Source organism: Dendrobates tinctorius, unplaced genomic scaffold (assembly GCF_039654945.1).
Source record: "Dendrobates tinctorius isolate UK_male_01 unplaced genomic scaffold, ASM3965494v1 ptg000084l, whole genome shotgun sequence".
NCBI lineage: Eukaryota > Metazoa > Chordata > Amphibia > Anura > Dendrobatidae > Dendrobates > Dendrobates tinctorius.
In genome coordinates this window covers 27,906,439-27,929,357 of record NW_027361752.1, presented here as the reverse complement: position 1 = coordinate 27,929,357, position 22,919 = coordinate 27,906,439, and the positions used below count along the sequence as shown (strand labels likewise).

Below are 22,919 nucleotides of genomic sequence, written 5' to 3'. Positions count from 1 at the left end.
GACAAAGTACACCTCCGCAGGAGCTGCGGCAGAAGTAAGGAGGAAGACATCACTAGAAGATGGGAGGCGCCGGACCGCGACACCCACAGCACCCGACCACACCCCCCGGTGAGTATAATCTAACTTGTTTTTCTTCTCTTTCAGGTTACATTGGGGGCTTATTTACAGCATTACAGAATGCTGTAGATATGTCCCTGATGGCGGGGCCGCATCTTATAGGCCGAAAATGACAGATTCCCTTTAACCAGTCCTAGATTGATGACACTATGCCACCATTGACAGTCATTTCCTACCAACGTTACTGCCTTTTAGAAAATGAAATGATTACATTCATTTTGTTACCAGAAATGGGAAAATTTGCTGAAATTCTATTAACAACATTCACTCAACTTTAGCTAGGGAATCAGATTTCTGTCACTTTTGACATGAATCAAATTGCTGGGAGAAGGAATTTATTATGCTTTGAGCCCTTTCCAAATCCCAGAGCATAATGGAAAGGTTAAAATATTTAAAGATTTAAAAAAAAAAAAATCACCTTGTCCCTTTGGTCTGCTGTGGTCCCACAACCGGTACTATGCTGGGTTGCTTTCCAAATTTGGTTTGATTCGAGTATATCAAAATACAAAAAATTGGGCTCTGTCAAATCCAAAGTTTTGGTGAATTTTGAAGGGAAATTGATTTGCTTTCAATCATAACGCAGGGCCTCTGTGTGAAGTACATCATGTCATAAGGGTACTACAGTATGTATACAGTGTATTTGCACTTTTTAGCCTTGAACATTTGTAAAAGTAATTTTCTAGGCGGCACACACCAAATAGTTTTGTGTTGTTATAGCAGCAACTATTTTATGAGCACTGTTATGTGACTGACAATTTTATAGCCATTAATATGGGATTGTCACAATATTGTGGGTTACTCTGTTCAGTGGTCACAATGCATGAGAAATTACATGGTAAAATAACTACCATTCTGACCAATAATTTTGCATGTACAGAAAAGAACAGTAGCTGAAAGTTGCCACACAATGTAGACAATATACAGTGGCTTGCAAAAGTATTCACCACCATTGGCTTTTTACTTATTTAGTTTCATAACTACCTGTTTAAATATTTTTGTAATCCAATTTGTGTGTGATGCATCAGCACTAAATATTGTAAGTTGGTGAACCGAAGGGAGAAAAATACAGGCATATATTTAAATGATCAAATAGCTAAAAAAAGGGAATGTGCACATGCATTCACCCCTTTTCCTATGCAGCCCCTAAAAAATTCTGGTGCAAGCATTTATCTTCATAAGTCACATGCTTAATAAAAGAAAGTCTACCTGTGTGTAGCCTAAGTGTCACATGATCTGTCAGTATATACACGTTACATTTTCTGACCACAGAGGCTGCAACACCGTTAGTCAAGAGGCACCACTAGCCAAACAACACCATGAGGACCAAGAAGATCTCCAAACAAGTCAGGGACAAAGTTGTTGAGAAGAACAAGTCAGGACTGGGTAATTAAAAAATATATATATATCCGAATCTCTAATGATCGCCCAATGCACCATCAAATCCATTAGCATCAAATGAAAAAAAAACATGGTACTACAACAAACCTGTCAAGAGATAGTCTCCCATCAAAACTCTCAGCCCAGGCAAAGAGAGCATTAATCATAGAGGCAGCACAGAGACCAAAAGGTAGCCCTTAAGGAGCTGCAGAATCTCCATGTAGAGACTGGAGTATCTGTCCATATGACCAAAATAGTCTATACACTCCATAAAAGTGGCCTTTATAGAAGATTGGGTAGAAAAAATCCTTTACTCAAACACAAAAATGTAAGACTCGCTTTTAATTTGCCAAAAGACATGTGGGAGACTCCCAAAATATATTGAGGAAGGTGCTGTGGTCAGATGAGACCAAAATTGAACTTTGTGGCCACCAAGGTAAACAATCTGTCTCGTGCCAGCCAAAAACAGCTCATCAAACCAAGAACACCATCCCCACAGTGAAACATGGTGGTGGCAGAAACATGATGTGGGGATGTTTTTTGGTAGCAGGAACAGGGAAAATGGTCCAAGTCAAAGAAAAGAAAGATTGCACAAAATACATGGATATTCTTGAGTAAAACCTGTTTAACAGTGTTTTTAAACTGGGACCGAGCTTTACCTTCCAACAAGACAATGACCCAAAGCATACAGCTAAAGCAACACTCAAGTGATTTCAGGAGAAACATAGAAATGTTTCCGAGTCACCTAGACCTTAATCCATTTGAGAATCTGTGCTCAGATTTGAAGATTGCTGTTCACCAGTATTGAGTATTGGTTTATTAACAAAATTGACAAACTTTTTACTGTTTAAAATAAACCAATCAAACAAGACCAATTTAAGTAGCACAACACAAATAATAACTACAGCAAGTGATTTCTCCAAATTCTGCACAAAACGCCACTTTCACCGACTACTGAAGTCTCACAATTAATTGCCCCCGTCATGACAATCTTCTTTAACACTAAGTAGAGGCCCTCTGGCTGTTATGACCTGCTTGCAAATAAGATGCAGTGATGCATAATCAAACATCAGCTTCTAGCAGCGTTCCGGAAGAAACTTGGCTCATTCCTCATGGGCAATGGCCTCCAGGTTACTAACATTTTTGGGTTTGTGAGCTGGAACCATCTTCTTCAAATCACATCAAAGATTTTCCATAGAGTTCAGATCAAGAGGTTAAAACAGCCACTCCAAAATCTTCAAGGGCTTCTCCTGAAATAAGCCTTGATGGACTTTGGGGTCAACTTGGGATCATATGTTCAAGGAAATATACAATTTGATAGTTTACTAGAAATGTTTATATGACACAATTTCAATTGAAATAATATAGAAGCTTAATTTAGAAATCAAAACCACAGTCTTTTACACGTAAACTTACTGTATGACACAAGTAAAGATGATGTGCTATAAGGGAATGATGAAAGCTAGAAAATACTGTAGAAATGAAAGCAGAAAAAACTACGGAATAAGACATTCAGTTGTCCTGACATATTGACCTTAACTCTGAATAACATTTGTATCTCACATGTATCTCAAAGCACTACACTGAAATACTGTATTATCCCAAATCCCAGATTAAAAAAAAATCACAGCACAAGATGATCTACTGCTTTTTCCATATAATGATACTACAAGCCAGTGGTGCTCCTGTACCCCAATGCAAAATTTGTAAGGATGTATTTACATGTGACAATTTTGTTGCACTAAATCAATCTAAAGAGGGTTGTTTCTGCAAGCCCCATTTATACCATGGGAAAGTTACAGAAATGTCGTTGAAGAGGTTATTGGGGACTTTTTTATTTCTTTCACATGGAGCTAAGAAAGCTAATTTTCTATCTACCTGCCTGTTCTACCTGGTGCTAGCTCAAAGTGATCACAAACCTCTCCTGTTGGCGATTCGGTACTTCACATCAACAGAGCTGCTCTTTCTCTTCCGACTCCCTGCAGTTATGCATAGGGGAGCAGGCTGTCAGTCAGTATGACATTGGCAGTTATTCACCATTAACAAAGCAGAATGGAAGAGAAGCAACAGTCCTGTTGACGACACATCACTGGAAGCCACAGAAGCGGTCCATGACCGCTTTGAGCTAGCAGAGATCAGCGCCAAGCACCACAGGCAAATAGTTAGGTACTACCTGCCTGTAAGTTCTTAGGCCCATAAAAGAAAAATTATATGATCCTAGACAACCCTTTTAAGGCCGCGGTCACACTTGCAAGAAACTTGCACAAGTCTCGCATCTCAATACCCGGCACTGCCGCCAACACTCGGGATCGGAGTGTGTGGCTGTATGTATTTCTATGCAGCTGAGCGCTCCTGTCCCGAGTGCCGGTGGCAGTGCCGGGTATTGAGATATGAGACCCCAGCCTAAGTAGCACAATTTCTCACAAATCCTGCGACAATTCGTAATTTACTTCACAACCACCGAGTGGTTTCACATGTAGCATATACAGTGGGTGAAATGTGTACTGAAAACATCACCAATTTTCTAAGTAAATACATTTCTAGAAATGCTATTGACATGAAATTACTCCCAGATGTCAGGAACAACACATCCAATCCACACAAGCAAAGGAATCAAACCATAGATGTCCATAAATTATGTGCAATAGTAAGAAATCACACGGGAAAAAGTATTGACCACATTAAGAAAGCTATGGAAAGTCATGATACTAACTGAAATCTATCAGCAATTAGAAAGCAATCCTGCCACTTAGTGAAAAATATCGTTTGGTTCAACTGATGGCCCATAAAAAGGTGTCTCATTATCAAGGTGCCACACAAGAAACCTCTCATGATGGGTAAAACTCGTGAGCTGTCTCAAGACTATCACAACCTTATTGTTGCAAAACACACTGATGGTAGTGGTTACTGAAGAATTTTTAAACTACTGAAGGTTCCAAGGAGCACTGTTGGGGCCTTTAAACCTGAAGCAGATAGAACATTTCACCATAAACCGGCCATGATGAAGACAGAGTGAAAATAATTATGAGAAAAGTTATCAAAGAGCCAATGACCACCTGTGGAGAGCTAAAGAAAGAACTGGAATCAGCAGATACAACCTCTATGCCTGTATGCAAGCTCACCATGCAAGACTCCATTACTGAACAAAAAGCATGTTCAAGCATGTTTAGAATTTGCTAAACAACATTTAGACAAGTCTGCAAAATACAAGGAGAATATAGTCTGGTCAGCTGAGGCCATAATTGAACTTTCGGATACCATAATACACACTAATGCACCTTAATGTCATCAGCAGTACATCTATCAACAGAGTGATGCAAAATAATATTTTCTTAAAAGGTGGTCTTCTTGTACTAGGCTTTTTGGAATATGCCTAGTCAAGAAGAAAGGAAAGGAAGAACATATTGGTAACAACATCTTAATATGCATTATTTTCCTAACCTCACATGTCCATCATTAAGGAACTGCTTCACAATAAAATGCAAAATGCTGTCAATTGTCCAATGAAAATGCCGATACACAGGAATAACACTGGATGTTACTACAGTATGTGTATCTTACTATTTAGGAGACCACTGAGAACAGACATTGATATTGTGTTTCTGAATCTTTCCATACATCAATTGTTATAGCAAAGCTTTGGGAGCACAGGCTTAGAAAAAAAACATGGCTGTTGTCTTTTACCAACAGCTCCACACCTGACCATGGGTTGTGACTGGAATGGCAGCTCATTTCCATGAAATTAAGGCCTTGTCTCACATCTGAGAAAAAGAGAAAAATCTAGGTTGATGAAATTGACTTTTCTCAGATACTGTACATATGATTTGTACATCAGAGTATTTCCCTGGGAACTACAGGGAGAACACTGAATCTTGATCCTTATCACTTTACAAAAATAGGTTACAGATGCTTCAAATGCATAATCTACTATAGGGGGACACGACTGCTTGTAAAGGGTTAATTCTGAGTGTCATTGCTGCTTGTAAAGGGTTAATCTAGGTCTCCCACTACATACATACAAGCATACATACATACAGCCATTATGACCCGCAATGAAGAGAAGGCTGACATGGTTTAACACTAAGACTGCTTCGTCTAGATTTTATTTCCTACTTATGCTTTATAGTATGCATGAGTCCTTCTTGGGCTGCCACATATGCAACTTACCCAAGACAAAGTAAGTTCGATCCCCTTTGTGTTTACAATGCACCAAGGACTATAACAAATATCATTAAAAGTTGTAGACATGAAGTTTATCAATCTCTGGTTTTAATCTCAGTTGACCATACTGTATAGTCTCCATCTGCATTTTCTTAATCTTCTTTATTCTGGATGTAGAATAGTAATCACTAGCGGTGAGCGAAAAAGCTCGGATAAGGTGTTAGCCGAGCATGCTTGGAATCTAAGCGAGTGACTTCAGCGTGCTGTAATATGTTTGCGTCCCCGCGCCTGCCTGTCTCGCTGCTATTTGACAGCTGTTACACCTGCAGGGATTGCCTAACAAACAGGTAATCCCTGCACGTGATGCGACTGTCGAACAGTCATGAGACATGCAACTGCAGGGACTAGAACATATTTTTTAAGCACGTCGAAGTCACTCAGTTAGCACCTTATCCGAGCATGTTCGCTCATTGCTAGCAATCGCATGACTGTATATTTGCCAACTGATTCCTATGGAAGCTCAGATAACTTACACATAGATGACACATTTGGTGTGTGGGAAATGTTTTGTGAGTCACAGAGATACTGCAGCAGCCTCCAATCACTTCTATATAGAAGCCATACTGTGAAAATGACTTTAAAGAACATAATTAGACTACACATATAAACACTATGTGTAGGCCAAGTTTTAATTCAGATGTGTATCTTGCACTAATCTGTTAACATTTGCATTGGTTAAGAAGGCTTTTTAGTATTGCTATACATATGACGAGGGAAAAACCGTTATAGTGACTGTCCATATGAAATGTTGGCCTGCTAACTCTACTGTAAGAACTTTCTTTTAAGTTTCTTTAAAGATATATTTTTCAAGATATATTTTATTTCATACCAACCTTGCTTCCCCCTTCTTTCCATGCAGAAAATTAAAATTTCATTTGGTGCACATAAAAGTGAAATATGCGCATCCTCAATCCCTCTTATAAATGAGTGCCTCCTCTTAATTACCAATTTTCCAACACTAAAGGTGTAAGAACTTTGTTCTAGTAGATTGCATTAAGCTTACCTATCTGTTAAGTATGTCATGGTTTGAACAGGGTTCTTGCCTTACACTCACAGGGTTAAGTGTTCGTGGCCTCTTTCTGGATCTGGGAGGGGCATTTACACTCACTCTTTACCAGGGTTCTCTGTCAGCTATACTGTTGTTCTGGTGAGTCTGACCCCTGGTGTGCATGTATTCTGCGTTGCTTGTTTGCTTCCCGTGTATGACCTGGTCTGTTCACTCACTCTGTACGCCGTCTCTCGTTTTGGTACTATTGTCTTTTCTGGTTCTGACCTCCTGGCTTGGCTATCATTACTCCGTTACAGTTTGTCCCTACAGTACCGTCTATTGCCCGTTCTGGTTTTCTGATCTATTGCTACGTCCTGACTATCCATTCTGTCTAACCCTTTGGTACTGTATTGCCATCTTGTGCTTTGACCCCGGCTTCATCTGGTTTCTGTCTCTGTCTATGCCCCTTGGTAACATTGTCCTGTAGTTACCTTTCTAGGAGTTTCCCTGCAGCTCCTAGCTCTTTGGAGCTTAGGCCACACCCCCTGCAGTCACGTACTTCAGGTCCTGATACTCTGAAGCACGCATCATCACCACTGCTGCCTTGCTCCACAGGTATCTTTGAGCACTGTTTTTGTACTCAGGACACATGCACTGGCTCAGTGAGCAAGTGCAGTGCGGGGTTCCTGACACTGTATGCATTTATGCCTGTTTACCAGGAGAGCAGGAGCAAAGAAAAGAGAAAAAGAGCCGTCCTGACTTCACATAGCAAATTTCAGCTTCCTTGGTGCTGGAGACGGATTACAATTGACAGCAGGCAGCAGAGAGCAAGTCAGACAGAGGGGAGCCACCTACTTGCTGGAAACTTGAAGTTATTTTTTTTGAGAAGGCAAGACAATATCACTTTTAAGTAAAGTGAAAAGCAAATTGTATATCACATTATCTATCAAATGAGATCAAGCTGTCTGAAAGTACAAGAGCCATTTGCTGTAAGTACGACTAAATGTAGCACAAAGAAGTTCTACCTAAAATGACAAAACAATACAGAAAGTACATTTAACAAATAACTCAAGATAAAAAAGTGCTAAAAATGGCCAAGATTTTAAACTCACATTATATAAGTTACTTGGTTTATTAATTATTATCACAATTATTATTTTACAATATTCAACATATTTAATTCATGCAGTCAGGACAGTGGTGGAATAGATCTTAAAGATATCCTCTGAGCACAATGTTGTAATAGAAAGTAAAGACATGGCTGTAATGGTGCTATAATACTGATTATATTGATAACTTTGGTGAAGTTGTCCCCTTTGTTCTACTTTAATCAGTATTTGAAGTTTTCTAATTAGATTTCGGTGCACAGGGGTTGGACCGTGCACTGAGACTTCTCCTCCCTGGCTGTGATTCTGGCCCATCTGCTGCTTCTGATCTTTGAATGATAGGTCACTGCTGAGATTTCCAACAGAGGAGGTACAGTTGTGGCCAAAAGTATTGACACCCCTGCAATTCTGTCAGATAATACTCAGTTTCTTCCTGAAAATGATTGCAAACACAAATTCTTTGGTATTATTATCTTCATTTAATTTGTCTTAAATGAAAAAACACAAAAAGAATTGTCCTAAAGCCAAATTGGATATAATTCCACACCAAACATAAAAAAGAGGGTGGACAAAAGTATTGGCACTGTTCGAAAAATCATGTCATGCTTCTCTAATTTGTGTAATTAACAGCACCTGTAACTTACCTGTTGCACCTAACAGGTGTTGGCAATAACTAAATCACACTTGCAGCCAGTTGACATGGATTAAAGTTGACTCAACCTCTGTCCTGTGTCCTTGTGTGTACCACATTGAGCATGGAGAAAAGAAAGAAGACCAAAGAACTGTCTGAGGACTTTAGAAACCAAATTGTGAGGAAGCATGAGCAATCTCAAGGCTACAAGTCCATCTCCAAAGACCTGAATGTTCCTGTGTCTACCGTGCGCAGTGTCATCAAGAAGTTTAAAGCCCATGGCACTGTGGCTAACCTCCCTAGATGTGGACGGAAAAGAAAAATTGACAAGAGATTTCAAAGCAAGATTGTGCGGATGTTGGATAAAGAACCTCGACTAACATCCAAACAAGTTCAAGCTGCCCTGCAGTCCAAGGGTGCAACAGTGTCAACCCATACTATCCGTCGGGGTCTGAATGAAAAGGGACTGTATGGTAGGAGACCCAGGAAGACCCTACTTCTTACTCCGAGACATAAAAAAGCCAAGCTGGAGTTTGCCAAAACTTACCTGAAAAAGCCTAAAACGTTTTGGAAGAATGTTCTCTGGTCAGATGAGACAAAAGTAGAGCTTTTTGGGCAAAGGCATCAACATAGAGTTTACAGGAGAAAAAAAGAGGCATTCAAAGAAAGGAACATGGTCCCTACAGTCAAACATGGTGGAGGTTCCCTGATGTTTTGGGGTTGCTTTGCTGCCTCTGGCACTGGACTGCTTGACCGTGTGCATGGCATTATGAAGCCTGAAGACAACAAATTTTGCAGCATAATGTAGGGCCCAGTGTGAGAAAGCTGGATCTCCCTCAGAGGTCATGGGTCTTCCAGCAGGACAATGACCCAAAACACACTTCAAAAAGCACTAGAAAATGGTTTGAGAGAAAGCACTGGAGACTTCTAAGGTGGCCAGCAATGAGTCCAGACCTGAATCCCATAGAACACCTGTGGAGAGATCTAAAAATGGCAGTTTGGAGAAGGCACCCTTCAAATATCAGGGACCTGGAGCAGTTTGCCAAAGAAGAATGGTCTAAAATTCCAGCAGAGAATTGTAAGAAACTCATTGATGGTTACCGGAAGCGGTTGGTCGCAGTTATTTTGGCTAAAGGTTGTGCAACCAAGTATTAGGCTGAGGGAGCCAATACTTTTGTCTGCCCCATTTTGGGAGTTTTGTGTGAAATGATCAATGTTTTGCTTCATTCTTTTTTGGTGTTTTTTCATTTAAGACAAATTAAATGAAGATAATAATACCAAAGAATTTGTGTTTGCAATCATTTTGAGGAAGAAACTGAGTATTATCTGACAGAATTGCAGGGGTGTCATTACTTTTGGCCACAACTGTAGATCATCCAGGGACTGGAGTCACGTTAAGGGAGCAGGAATCACAGACCAGTCGCAGGCGGAGGGGCTGGGGAATCACAGACTGGAGGAAGGAGAAGGGGCTGGGGAATCACAGATTGGAGGCAGACGGAGGGGCTGGGGAATCACAGACTGGAGGCAGGCGAAGGGGCTGGAGAATCACAGACTGCAGGCAGGTGGAGGGGCCGGGGAATCACAGACTGCAGGCAAGCGGAGAGGGTGGGGAATCACAGACTGGAGGAAGGCAGAGGGGCTGGGGAATCACAGACTGGAGGAAGGCAGAGGGGCTGGGGGATCACAGACTGGAGGCAGGCAGAGGGGCCAGGGAATCACAGACTGGAGGCAGGCAGAGGGGCCAAGGAATCATAGACTGGAGGCAGGCGAAGGGGCTGGGGAATCACAGACTGGAGGCAGGCGGAGGTGCCGGGGAATCTCAGACTGCAGGCAAGCGGAGAGGCCGGGGAATCACAGACTGGAGGAAGGCAGAGGGGCTGGGGAATCACAGACTGGAGGAAGGCAGAGGGTCTGGGAAATCACAGACTGGAGGCAGGCAGAGGGGCCAGGGAATCACAGACTGGAGGCAGGCAGAGGGGCCAAGTAATCATAGACTGGAGGCAGGCGAAGGGGCTGGGGAATCACAGACTGGAGGCAGACGAAGGGGCAGGGGAATCACAGACTGGAGGCAGGCAGAGGGGCCAAGGAATCATAGACTGGAGGCAGGCGAAGGGGCTGGGGAATCACAGACTGGAGGAAGGAATAGGGGCTTGGGAATCACAGACTGGAGGCAGGCGGAGGGGCTGAGGAATCACAGACAGGAGGCAGGTGGAGGGGCCAGGGAATCACAGACTGGGAGGAGAAGACCCAGTGCACAGTCTGGCCCTTATGCACCGAAATCTAATTAGCTGAAAAATTCAAATGATGGTTAAAGAAGACCCACAGAGCATACAATGAATCACTGAATCTATATTACAGCGCCATTACAGCCATGTCTTTACAATACAAAACTCTTTAAAAATATAAGAAACAATGTCCATATTGTCAGTCACTTTCCTTTCCCCAGCCCACTCAAGAACTTATGCTTTCATTCCTTATCAGCCAGTGACAATCTTTAGTCTATGATGAAGCATAATGAGACTAAGGCCTCTTTCACACATCAGGTTTTCGCCGTCAGGCGCGATCCGGCGCTTTTGACAGAAACCGGATCCGGCGAAATGCAATGCCGGATCCGGTTTCCCCCCCATTGACTTGCATTTGCACCGGATCGCGCCGGATGGCCATGCGTTTCATCCGGTTTTCGCCGGATCCGGCAATGTGTCGCGATCCGGCGTCTGGAAAAACCGGTGACTGTAACGTTTTTTGTCTCCGGCGAAAAAGCCGGACACGCCGGATCCGGCGCGTCCGGCTTTTTCACACAATGAAAGCCTATAAGCGCCGCAATGCGCCGGATCCGGCGAAAGCCAGATCCGGCGGCCGGATCCGGTTTTTTGGTCTGAGCATGCTCAGTAGCTCTGCCCACAAGACATATATAAAAGCAAGACAGTGGGACCCACAGCCACACCCAACATGCCACCCAAGAAAGCAACCAAGCGAAGCAGGAGAAGGCAGGAGACCACTGCAGCACCATCCGCACCACCACCACCCCAAATGGAGCAGCAAATAGAACATGCTGAGGAGGGGAGGCCAGCAGCAGATGAGAGACGGTAATTATCAAATAACCCATTCCTCCAAACTAGGGCTATTGAATATCAAGATATTCATTGGCCCTTTGTTTCTCTTTATTCAACAGCCGCCCAATAGATGCAGCAGCAGCAGCAGCAATGGCAGCAGCTGGAACACCACCCACAGGCATGGAGTGTGGCCACCAGGAAGACAGCACATCATCTTCTGGGAGCCCTCCCTCGCATCGTCAGCGTTTGACGGTAAGTTTTTATTTCCAAAATCCATCTTCTCTGTAATATATGTCTATTCATTGCCTTTTATTTCAAAACAGGAATCACAAGATGAAGAGGAGCTCCCAGAAGAAGAAGGAAGGGGTGGACAGACACCTGGAGTGGGCTCACAATTGGTAAGTTTTTGGCATCAAACGCAGAAACACAACATCACACTACACACAACACATAGAAAACAATGTTCTGCAGACCACACACAGCAAACAAATGCCTACATCCAAAGACATAACATTTTTTGTTTTCTTCTCTAGTCTTCCCAATCTGGTGCTTGGCCAAGAGGTCCTCGCAGTGCCTCCCAGGGTCGTCGGCGACAGCAACGCGGCGGTCACCAGCGTGTAAGTATAAATATTTTTGCTTTGTTTTTTCGCACTTTTTATTTCATTTCTTTTGTGGAGGCTAATTATGTTATTTTTGTCTTTTTCTTTAACAGCCTTCACAGCGTGCTCCCGACTCTGACGGTGAGGATGGAGGGATTGACGTGGACCGCCTCATCGATCTCGTCAGAGAAAGGGAGCCGCTCTGGAATATGGCTGACCGCCGCCACGCTGACCTGATCGTTACCCGACAACTCTGGGAGGAAATCTGTTCGCTCCTTGTGGGCCGCTGGGAGGACCTCGAAGCTCGGGCCCAGATTAAAGAGCGTAAGTATATACAGTACCGGTTGCTTGATGTAAACCAGTGTTTCCCGAACTCCAGTCCTCGTGGTCCCCACGGATCATGTGTTCAGGATTTCTATTTACTATGGAAATCCTGAAAACATGACCCCTGGGGACCATGAGGACTGGAGTTTGGGAAACACTGATGTTGTATACTAACCACTCCTTTCTCGTTTCAGGGAACAGAATTGTGAATCGGTGGCGGTCTGTGAGAGATCGTTTCAAGAAGGAGTTCAATAAAGAGATGCGGGCCCCGAGTGGATCTGGAGGACGCAGGAGCAAGTACAAGTACGCAGAAGCCCTGTCGTTCCTCCGGGAAACAATGGTCACCAGAAGGTAAATATTACACACCACATGTGAAAAAAAATGTTATATGTAAATTTTTTTTTCAGCCAGGGCCATACCATGTCAGTATTTTAATTGTTTTTTTTTCTCTTTATTCCACAGCACGGTGAGCAGCACTCGGGAGCCGGCACGATTGGACCCTTCTGAGGCGATCCCTGAGGAGACCGGCACTGAGGGACACTTCGACCGCCCCGGTACATCTGCACCTTCCCAGCCTTCCCACACATTCGACCCATCTGTCCCATCCACCAGCACAGGAGCATCGTGGCCGCCTACATTACATGAAGCTGCTGGTGAGGAGATCGCTTTCCCTTTACCCCACCCTTCTGCCCCTGCCACCTCTAGTACACCTGCGGGTACTGGGCGGCAGCAGCAGAGGGGTCAGGAAAAGACTTATGCGCCAGAGTTCTTGCATCTGAATGCATCTTTCCAGAACTGTCTAAAAGTCTTGTCAGAGCAAATCTCCGCAGGCTATCAGCAGATCAACTCCAGCATTCTGGAGGTGAAGACACTTCTGCAAACCATGCATTCAGAAGCAAGATCTTCGCCAAACCACACCTTTTTCAGGTCTGTTGTGGAGCGCATGGAAACGCTCTCTCCTGCCCAGCAGATGCATGTAATGCATTCATGCCACGCTGCTCTCCAGCAAGTTACCTCCCAACCTCCTCCTCCTCCCACCACAGTAGTTCCTCCACCTGCACCCCCTCCAGCCACTTTCCATCCTCCCCCTCCTATTACATCTACACCCCCTCCAGCCACTTTCCATCCTCCCCCTCCTATTACATACCATCCACCTCCAGCCACTTTCCATCCTCCCCCTCCTATTACATACCATCCACCTCCCCAGCACCATCCACCTCCCCAGCACCATCCACCTCCCCAGCACCATCCACCTCCCCAGCACCAGCAACCTCCCCAGTACCAGCAACCTCCACAGTACCAGCAACCTCCACAGTACCTGCAAACTCCCCAGTACCAGCAACCTCCCCAGTACCAGACATCTCCCCACTTCCAGCAACCTGCCCCGTACCAGACATCTCCCCACTTCCAGCAACCTGCCCCGTACCAGACATCTCCCCACTTCCAGCAACCTGCCCCGTACCAAACTCCTTCCCCATACAACTTGCCATCAACATCATCTGCTCCTACAGTCCCTGCCCAACCCTCCACTCCACCACCCACCACCTCTTCTGCTTCCCACATGTCCACCCATTCTGTAGTTTTTTCCACACCTTCACCTCTAACTGTTCCTTCCCCACCACGATCCCAGTCCTCTCTCCACACTCCCAGTGTCGAAGTGTCCCGCAGCCCCTACAGCAGTATTTCCACCACACACTACACAGATTTATAATGTGTGTATTTAAATAAAAATGACCAGTTTTATGGTTTCAGTTTTATAGTTTCAAAGTTTTATTAAACAAGTTTATTAAAATTTTAAAAAAGTTTACTAAAAAAAACATTTTTCAATAAAAGTTAAATTATTTTACACTGGTTGTCTGTCATTTCTTTCTGCGGCGAAAAAGGTTAAATACAGGGTATTTAAAAGGTGAAATGGTATTCAAAACTAGGTATATAACTGTGGGTAAATTTTAGCTTTTTGCCACAGTTGTGTTCCTGGTTGTGTTTGAAGCAAAGTATTTCACCTAAAAAGTTGTGTTTATTGTTGGTGATTTCCTAACAATGTACACAACTTTTGTTAAAAGGTGAAATACTTTGCATAAAACACAACCAGGTACACACCTGTGGCCTAAAGCTAAAAATAGAGACCATGACAAGATAGCCAACTTTGGTTGGCAAAGGTATATACTGTTGGTACAGAAGGTACACAAGTTTGGTTAGGGCACAAATCTTTCACACTCTGTCATCCTGCCAGTGTACTCTGCCTTGAGGTGACATAAAGTATAGTGCAAAATTGTCCCTCATTACTGAAACCGTCACAGAACTTCTAGTGGTAATGTCATGGTAATCTTGCAAGGTGGTTTCTTCAGAGGTGTCCTCAATGGAAATGGGTTCCTTGCAGATAACAAAATTGTGGAGTACCACGCACGCTTTGATCACCTCGTCCACAGTTTCTGTCTTGAGGTTGATCGCAGTCAATAGGACCCGCCATTTGGCTGTCAGAATACCAAAGGTACATTCAACCATTCTTCTTGCTCTTGTGAGGCGGTAATTAAAAATGCGTTTTGGTCTTGTCAATCCTCTGCTAGAGTACGGTTTCAAAAGGTGTTCTGACAGCTGGAAGGCTTCATCCCCTACACAGACAAATGGCATAGGTGGACCAGATGTTTGCGGCAGCGGTCTAGGTGGTGGGAACTGGAAGGTGTTTCCATACAGTTTACGCCCCATGGCAGACAGTTTGAAAACTTGAGAGTCATTGGAGCGGCCATAGGCCCCAATATCAACCGCAATAAATTTGTATTCCGCGTCAGCGATGGCCATGAGGACAATTGAAAAATATTTCTTGTAATTGAAATATTCCGATCCCGATCCAGCTGGCTTTACAATGCGGATATGTTTCCCGTCCACAGCGCCCAAGCAGTTTGGAAACTGACATATCTGTTGAAACTTGTCAGCAATTTCAATCCACCTCTTTGTTGTGGGCTCTGGTAAAAACTCTTCAGCTAAGGAGTCCCACAGTGCACGGCATGTGTACTTCACAATTCCAGATATGGTGGAAATCCCGAGTCTGTACTGGAAATGCAGTGACGAAAGGGATTCTCCAGTTGCAAGAAATCTGTGGGGAATTAAAAAACAATAAATTAGTTTTAAATCACAGCATTACATACCAAAACTGACCTATAACACTTGGAGATACAAACTACCACCAACAAGATTGCAGTGAAAGTGTGCTCTGATGCGATCATATCCAATAAATGTGGCTTACCTTAAAGTCACCATCAGACGCTCTGCGGGTGAAACAGAGAAGCGGCAATAGGTGTCCGCTTTTCTTATGAGGTGTGCAGTGCGCTCCACCAAGTAATCAAAATTCTCCATTTTCATCCTAACATATCCAAAAAATTTATCCGGGTTTCGTCGAAGGTCCATGCATAGTGTAGAATAGACCCCACGCGTCATTCTCTTGGCTGTGATGGGGTGGATCCACAAACGTCGTCTACGATGCCTGATGCGCTGCTGTCTCGCTCTCTCCTTCTCCAGAACAATCACCCTCAAACGATTTGCCTCCGCTGTAAAATCCGCCAAATTCTTCAAAATATTTCCAATGACAACATCCATCTTCGCCAGTAACTTGCTCTTCTCTCCAACCTGCACTTTCTCCTCTACAACCTGTCAAAGAAGGGCTGTAGGAACATGCTATATATAGTTTTCCAGTAGCCAATCCCGTTCGGAAGGGTCAATTTTAAAAACCGGATCCGGCGTAATCCGTCGAAAAACGGATAGAAAAACGGATGAACCGGATGAGACGGATCCGGTTTTGTCTGTCAAGAACACGACGGATCCGCCAGAAAACCGGATCCGTCACATCCGGTTTTACGAAACATTTGCCGGATCCGGCGTTCCGGCACGACGCCGGATCGCGCCTGACGCCGAAAACCTGATGTGTGAAAGTAGCCTTATTTTGCCATTTTCTTTTTTTACATAATCCCATTTTCTCGCTTGTGTACTATAAAGACCATCAGCAGAACTGAGACCATATACTTAACCGCTGATGGCCACCTTACCAAACTTCATTCAAACATTCCAATTGCAAATTGTTAGCACCACACTGGAGTCCTGCTCTGACAGGCAGGGTCCCCGGCGTGTCTCTTCACTCACCCATGCTGTGGTCAGTTCTTCTCTTCCCCATGCTCTGCATGCTTTCAGCCGGTCCTCTGGCCATTTCCTTAGTTCACAAGTGTGTGCACTCCCGCTCTCTTAAAGGGACAGCATGTGCACTTGCTATTTGCTCCCCAGCCAATAGCTGTGGGACATTATGTATATATTGCTTCCTCCCCACTGGGGAGGCACCTGAGCAACCTTCCTGTTTTGCAGTCTAAGTTGTGTAAGGTTGTATACCAGTCCCTGATGCACTATGGTGCAAATCCTGCCTGGTGGACTCTGATGCAAATCCTGCCTGGTGGACTCTGATGCAAATCCTGCCTGGTGGACTCTGATGCAAATCCTGCCTGGTGGACTCTGATGCAAATCCTGCCTGGTGGACTCTGATGCAAATCCTGCCTTGATGCACCCCATCCAGTCTGTCCTCTTGGTCCAGCTGCTGTGCGTCCATTGGTCTGTCCTGGAGTGGCACCTGGCATTCATTGGGATTCAAGTCTAACCTCACCATCAGAGGCTCTAGTGAACAGTCAGGTGTTCTCTTAGTCACACCCCTCCAGGCTCTCCACGGTCCGTGGCACAGTGGTTCCACAAACCATGTTTGTGACACAAATTAACTATTTAGGCTTAGCTAGTGCTTCAAATCAAATCAACAAACAAGCCTTTGCATTTACCAGAATTTCACTTTATTTTTATTTTATTTATAGCACGTTGCACCAGCTGTAAGCTTAGCCCTTGAGGAAGGCTCCCAGGAGCTGAAACGTTACCTGGGTGAAAATGGTTTGCATTTGATTTAAAGTGCTGCCCCAATCTGCCTGTATTTAGGTACTGATAGCCTTCATTGACACTGGAGTTGTTCTTGTCACTGAAAATAACATCAGCTTGTACTAATGTCCTGCTCTGCCCTAATGTGACTGCACAGTCTAATGTTGTCTACAAGCAAATAAGACGTCTATGGCACTCATTACTGCACACTTAATTCCTCTTTCCATACTGCGCCATCTTGCCAAACCACAAACAACATATCATGGTCAATGACATGAATGAATTTAATGAACGGCGACTGGTATCACCTCCCTATGCACATGTATTTTATTTTCTTTGCAGAACCGGTGTACGGATGGGACTATGCATATAGACCTTTCTGTAAACCCTCATATATATATATATATATATATATATATATATATATATATATATATATATATATATATAAATAATCTCTAAGTTTCTAACACGGACTTTGTTTGAAGTCAGTTATAAAAGGCGTTGTCTGGGTTAAAAAACCTTTATATTGCAATTCTTTATTGTAGAATTCTTAGCTGATAATGATTAGGAATGAGCGGAGTCGTAGATTTTCAGGTTCTTTGGGTTCGACCAAACTTTATTTCAAAGTTCTGCTGGGGTACGAGAACTGTACCCAAACCTCATAGAAGTCAGTAGGGGCCCAAACTATGGTACCATAAAATGTTCATAGTAAGTGCTAGGGGGCAGCCAAAGGAAGCAAAGTACCCCAACAGAAATTCTCTCTCTCTGAATGCCAAAATGAATTTCCAGGAGAAGTCCGTGTTCAGAATTCGGCACTGGACACCTGTCTGATATGAACCCAGCACTTTACAGTTCAGGTTTGCTCATCTCTGATAATAATGTAAAATGTCTCCTCTATTAACCATGGTGGGGAACATCTTCACCTGCCCTGAAGGACCCAGCATAATTTTGCATTACCCAAGCGGCCCATTTATTTCTACAGTATGTATGGCTGTGCAGTGCCTGATTCTCCCTGAGGAGGCACTGTGGGTAAATCAAACACCTGTTGCGAGGATTCTGACGGCAGGACACACTGTTATCAGTCTTTCAGCGTAGAGCCCTCCTATAAAAATTGGATTTTCCAAAGCAGATGACCCTCTTCCATTATCTTCTCTCATGGTCATTAGAAAAATCGTGTTATATCATCATTTTGGGACATGATATGAATATCGTAGACGTTTCCTACTGATGCTAAGCTACAATAACACAGGTTTGAATCATTTCAATATATGCAACCTGGTAAAATCCCATCAGAATTGAAGAATTTATGTAGAAAGTAACGAACCAGAATGGATGCATCCTGCACATACAGATCAAACTCAGAGACCTCCACCTGTATGAGACCCACAACTGGCACAATAGAAAGGTGACGCCATATTTCAAACAAGTAACTGAACTTGTACCTGAAAATAAATACTGCACATTTTCTGGAAGATTTAATCAAAATGTTAATTACATTCTTCAGCTCCTTTTATGTGTCTCAATATAACAATATTGTAATCAAGAACATACAGTAAGGAGCGTATGGGGACAACTCCTGCGTGATACTGTGGATGGGAATTTACAGGTAGGATAAATATCCATTAAATTGTCACTTATGGTAATGTGGGGGCTCAATCACTGGCAGGATGAGGGTCTGGGGTACAAATCCAACCAGGACCACATCTGCTGGAATCTTGTCCTGTGTGTTGTTTGGGGGCTTCTCCCGATTTCCTCTCAAACTAAAAAAGGTCGATGCAATCAAAGTCAGTCCACATGAAGCCAATATAAAATCTTCCCGAGAAAACGCCCCTAGCCAGTTTTGAAGACTATGAGTTCCCTTGGGAATAGGGAGTAATTTGAGCGGTCGCAATCTAAGCCCAGCAACTTTGGAACCTATTGGTGGAGGACAAAACAAGTACAGTGGTCCTGCCCTGGGATTAGACGCAGGTGGGAAAAAATGGATTAAATTATAGTGATTATTAGATCGGAACATTATAAAAACAAAGAAGATGTGGAATGGAATGTATACAAAGAGCGAAACAGGTAAAGAAATGGAAACTGCAAAATAACTGTGATGATGATGACCAGTAGGAGGAGGAGGAGGAGGGCGATCATGGTGATGTAGTTTCTTCATATAAAAATGATGTGGAGCAACTCTTACATGCCAATAGCAATTACATGGAGCTAAGGTCCATGGATTACAGCACATTTTGTAAGATCATGCATTTATCTATCTTTCTATCTATCCCATATCTATCTATTTATCTATCTACCTATCTCATGCCTATCTATCTATCAATCATCTATCTCTATCTATCTATCATCTATTATCTATCTATATATCATCTATTATCTATCTATCTATCAATCATCTCTATCTATCCATCATCTATCTATCTATCTATCTATCATCTATTATCTATCTATTTATCTATCTAACTATCTATCATCTATCTCTATCTATCTATCTATCTATCCCATATCAATCTAAAATGAAAAATATCAATGCAGCCAAGCACCAGCAAAAAGGAAAAAAAAGGGTGTAAAACCTCCCAGGTAAAAACCACACCTCCAATAAAATTGAGGCAGCACACTAATACAGTTACCATGAAAAATAATATTTCATGAGCCTTTACATATTCTTATTTTTCAACATAACACTAGTAATATGCTGAATCCAATTTTTTATATCTATCTAGCTATCTATATATACATAAGTCTATATATGTGTGTGTGTGTGTGTGTGTGTGTGTGTGTATGTGTATATATATATATATATATATATATATATATATATATATATATATATATATATACACATACATATATATTATGCATGTGTTTACTTGTCATATGAAGACTGATGTAATCAATATCACCATAATAATAGATTATTATTTTATTATATTAATGAGAACGACAATAATGACAATGGCAATCCATATGGTGGTACCCATGGTAGTTTAAAAAAAAAAACACAAATAATAAATATAATTATGATAATAAAATATTTAATGCACGCAACACGTATACATCTATATAGAAAGTTGAGCCTGATTTGAAAAGACTGCCTTTAATAATGAATCGTTCCAACCTGCCAATGAAAACCATGTCGTTAATTAAATAAATAATTAATTTCCTGTCTTTTTTTTTCTTTAACTACAGATACTCTTTATTTGTAAACAATTATGAAAAAAACAACAACAACAACAACAACAACCTGCCCACGGTTGACTAAGTGTTCTGGTCGTTTGCCACTTCTCTCTGCGTTTGCCTAAACTAGAGGCTTGATCTTTTTTTTTACGCCCAATGCACAATCGATGATTTTAAACGAGCGTCTCGTGACTCCCTGCTGTCGTATTAATGGAGCAGGGACAGTATAGAGCGGCGAGCCGGCTGAGTAACCGGAAGCCTCTGATGGTTCCAGAGCCGGCATTAATTCTGCTGAAATCACCGCTATGCTGATAGAGAGGCGCCCCCCCGGACTGCTGGCAGGCGCTTCTGTGACCATTAAATGGCCAGCGCATTTGTTTTCAGCATCACATTCCGCTGAAATATTAATGGATCAGGTTCTGGCATCTCATTATGCCGGCAAGTTCTTTGCTTCCCCAAAACACTAATTGCTTCCTAAGCCCCTGTCTCTGTAGGCTGCCAGTGACAGGTCACTTCTGCAGACTTGCTGTGGCTCGATGCATTACTGGATATGATTAAAGTTAGCGGCGTTTTCCATTGGATCGCGGATTATTTATTATTATTATTCTAATGCATTTTATGCTTTTTATTTGCAGAAATTAGAGCAAAACAGCACATCCGTGGGCAGAAGTCAAGGTACAAGATGGATAAAATAGTCACCGCTAAGCAACTATGTGCCGGGGGGTCTCTGAGATTGGGGTTTTACGTTGCGCCAGGACTTGGACCGTCTGCCCTTGTTTTGTATGAAAAAAGCTTCATGTCCAAAATGTCAAGGTGCGCTTCAGAAACGATAGAAGACACAGTCCTGGGGAGCGTCAAAGCTTATCCCTAACACACAGTCAAGGCAAGTAAGGCACAAAACGAGGATCTGAACTCCAAACATGGAACATTAGCTCCCCCTGCTGTCTGAAAAGCAGAACTCCTCACCCCTGGTGTTATCCCCCTCCCCATTAACATGCAGAACTTGATGGGTTGTTTTTTGTCTTGTTTTTTTTTTTCTTGGTGGTGGTGACTTGATAATTACAACCTCAGCTTTCCAGCCCTTTAGCATATCAGAAAATGACTTAAAATGGGTGTCCGATGAACTAGTATGGCAATGTATGTATCATGTTGATGAGTCTTATAGGGACAGGAAGGCAGAATGATAGATAGTGGGGGGGGGGGAGTAATACACAGTCATTATAATAATATATCTATAGTGTATGGAAACTGAAGCCATATACATGTGAGGAGGACATAAAGCATCCTGCATTACACACGTGATATATATAACTACACTGTATATACTCCATCTAGGACCATGCCCGTATAGGACACCTGCCACTGATTATCCCAGGGGGAGACCCCAGCGATCAGTGATCAGCCCCGGGGATGGATGGCTGAGGGGTCAGTGCCTCCTACCTTGGCCGCTGGTGACTAGTAATCCAAGCAGGTAGAGATGAGGGAGTTCCATGTTCAGCAGGTGCCGGCGCTGGACAGCTCCTTAGTTCCCAGCTAGTAGTGGCGGACTGTGAGGAGGACGTGCCGGCTCCTGAGGGAGAAGCGGAGCGACTGCAGCACACGGCGGCTCCAGCACCGGCTCCTCACACAGCAGCCGCAGCTCCAGTCCCGGCAAAGTGACGGGCAGCGCGCACCGACTGCAGCTCTATATCAGCACCGCCAGGCGGCCAAAGGTGTTCATCCGCGAGAAGCGCGTCACCCTCTCCTGGCTCAGGGATTCGTCCGCGCTGCAGCCTCGAGGCGAAGAGAGTGAAGTTGTGAGGAGACGGGGGAGGCTCTGACTATTCCTGCCCCCCCGGCTGTGTCCTGCCCCCCGGCTGCTCCCGCCCCCCGGCTGCGTCCTGCCCCCCGGCTGCGTCCTGCCCCCCCGGCTGCGTCCTGCCCCCCCCCGGCTGCGTCCTGCCCCCCTCCCTCCTCCAGGGGAAGAGGCAAAACACAAACTTATGCAAACTTGTGTGTGACGGAGACAGTCCTGGGGGACTGAGCACAGATCACCTGTGCCACAGGGGGATGAGAGAGGGAAAGGGAGTGAGATTACAAGAATTGATGAGAGGCGCAGATAAAGGAATTTGCCAAAGTATTGACACCTCCCTTAGCATTTTCCATGTTTTGCTGGGTCACAATCTGGAATTTCACCGTTTTTGCATCATTTCATGTACATGGCGACACCTGGGATCATTTGCTTTTCTATTTATTGGGAAGCAAACGACAAACATGACAGAATAACTAAATGCTTCAGTGTGCACAACCAGGGATGAGCGAGTAGTGATAGGCTCGGACTCGCTGTACTCATTACGAGTACCTCCTAATACTCGGGTATTCGAGTAGCGAGTCCAACACAAGTCTATGAGAAATGCGAGTAATGGGCTGTGTCTGTGTGCGGGGCTG

At 43.5% G+C, this 22,919-nt stretch overlaps 1 protein-coding gene across 5 annotated transcripts in view; it reads right to left on the bottom strand.

Annotated features, from left to right (window-relative positions):
* NCAM2 (neural cell adhesion molecule 2) overlaps positions 1-22,284 on the bottom strand; it is a 588,464-nt gene extending 566,180 nt beyond the window's left edge. For all 5 annotated transcript variants that reach the window (XR_012233936.1, XM_073584499.1, XM_073584500.1 and 2 more), the window contains exon 1: positions 21,933-22,284. Coding sequence is in view for 4 of the 5 variants with exons in the window: in XM_073584499.1 (XP_073440600.1) it covers positions 21,933-21,984 (52 nt within the window). In the remaining variant the exon portion in view is untranslated. The remainder of the gene's footprint in view (positions 1-21,932) is intronic.
* Between the last annotated feature and the right edge of the window lie 635 nt (positions 22,285-22,919).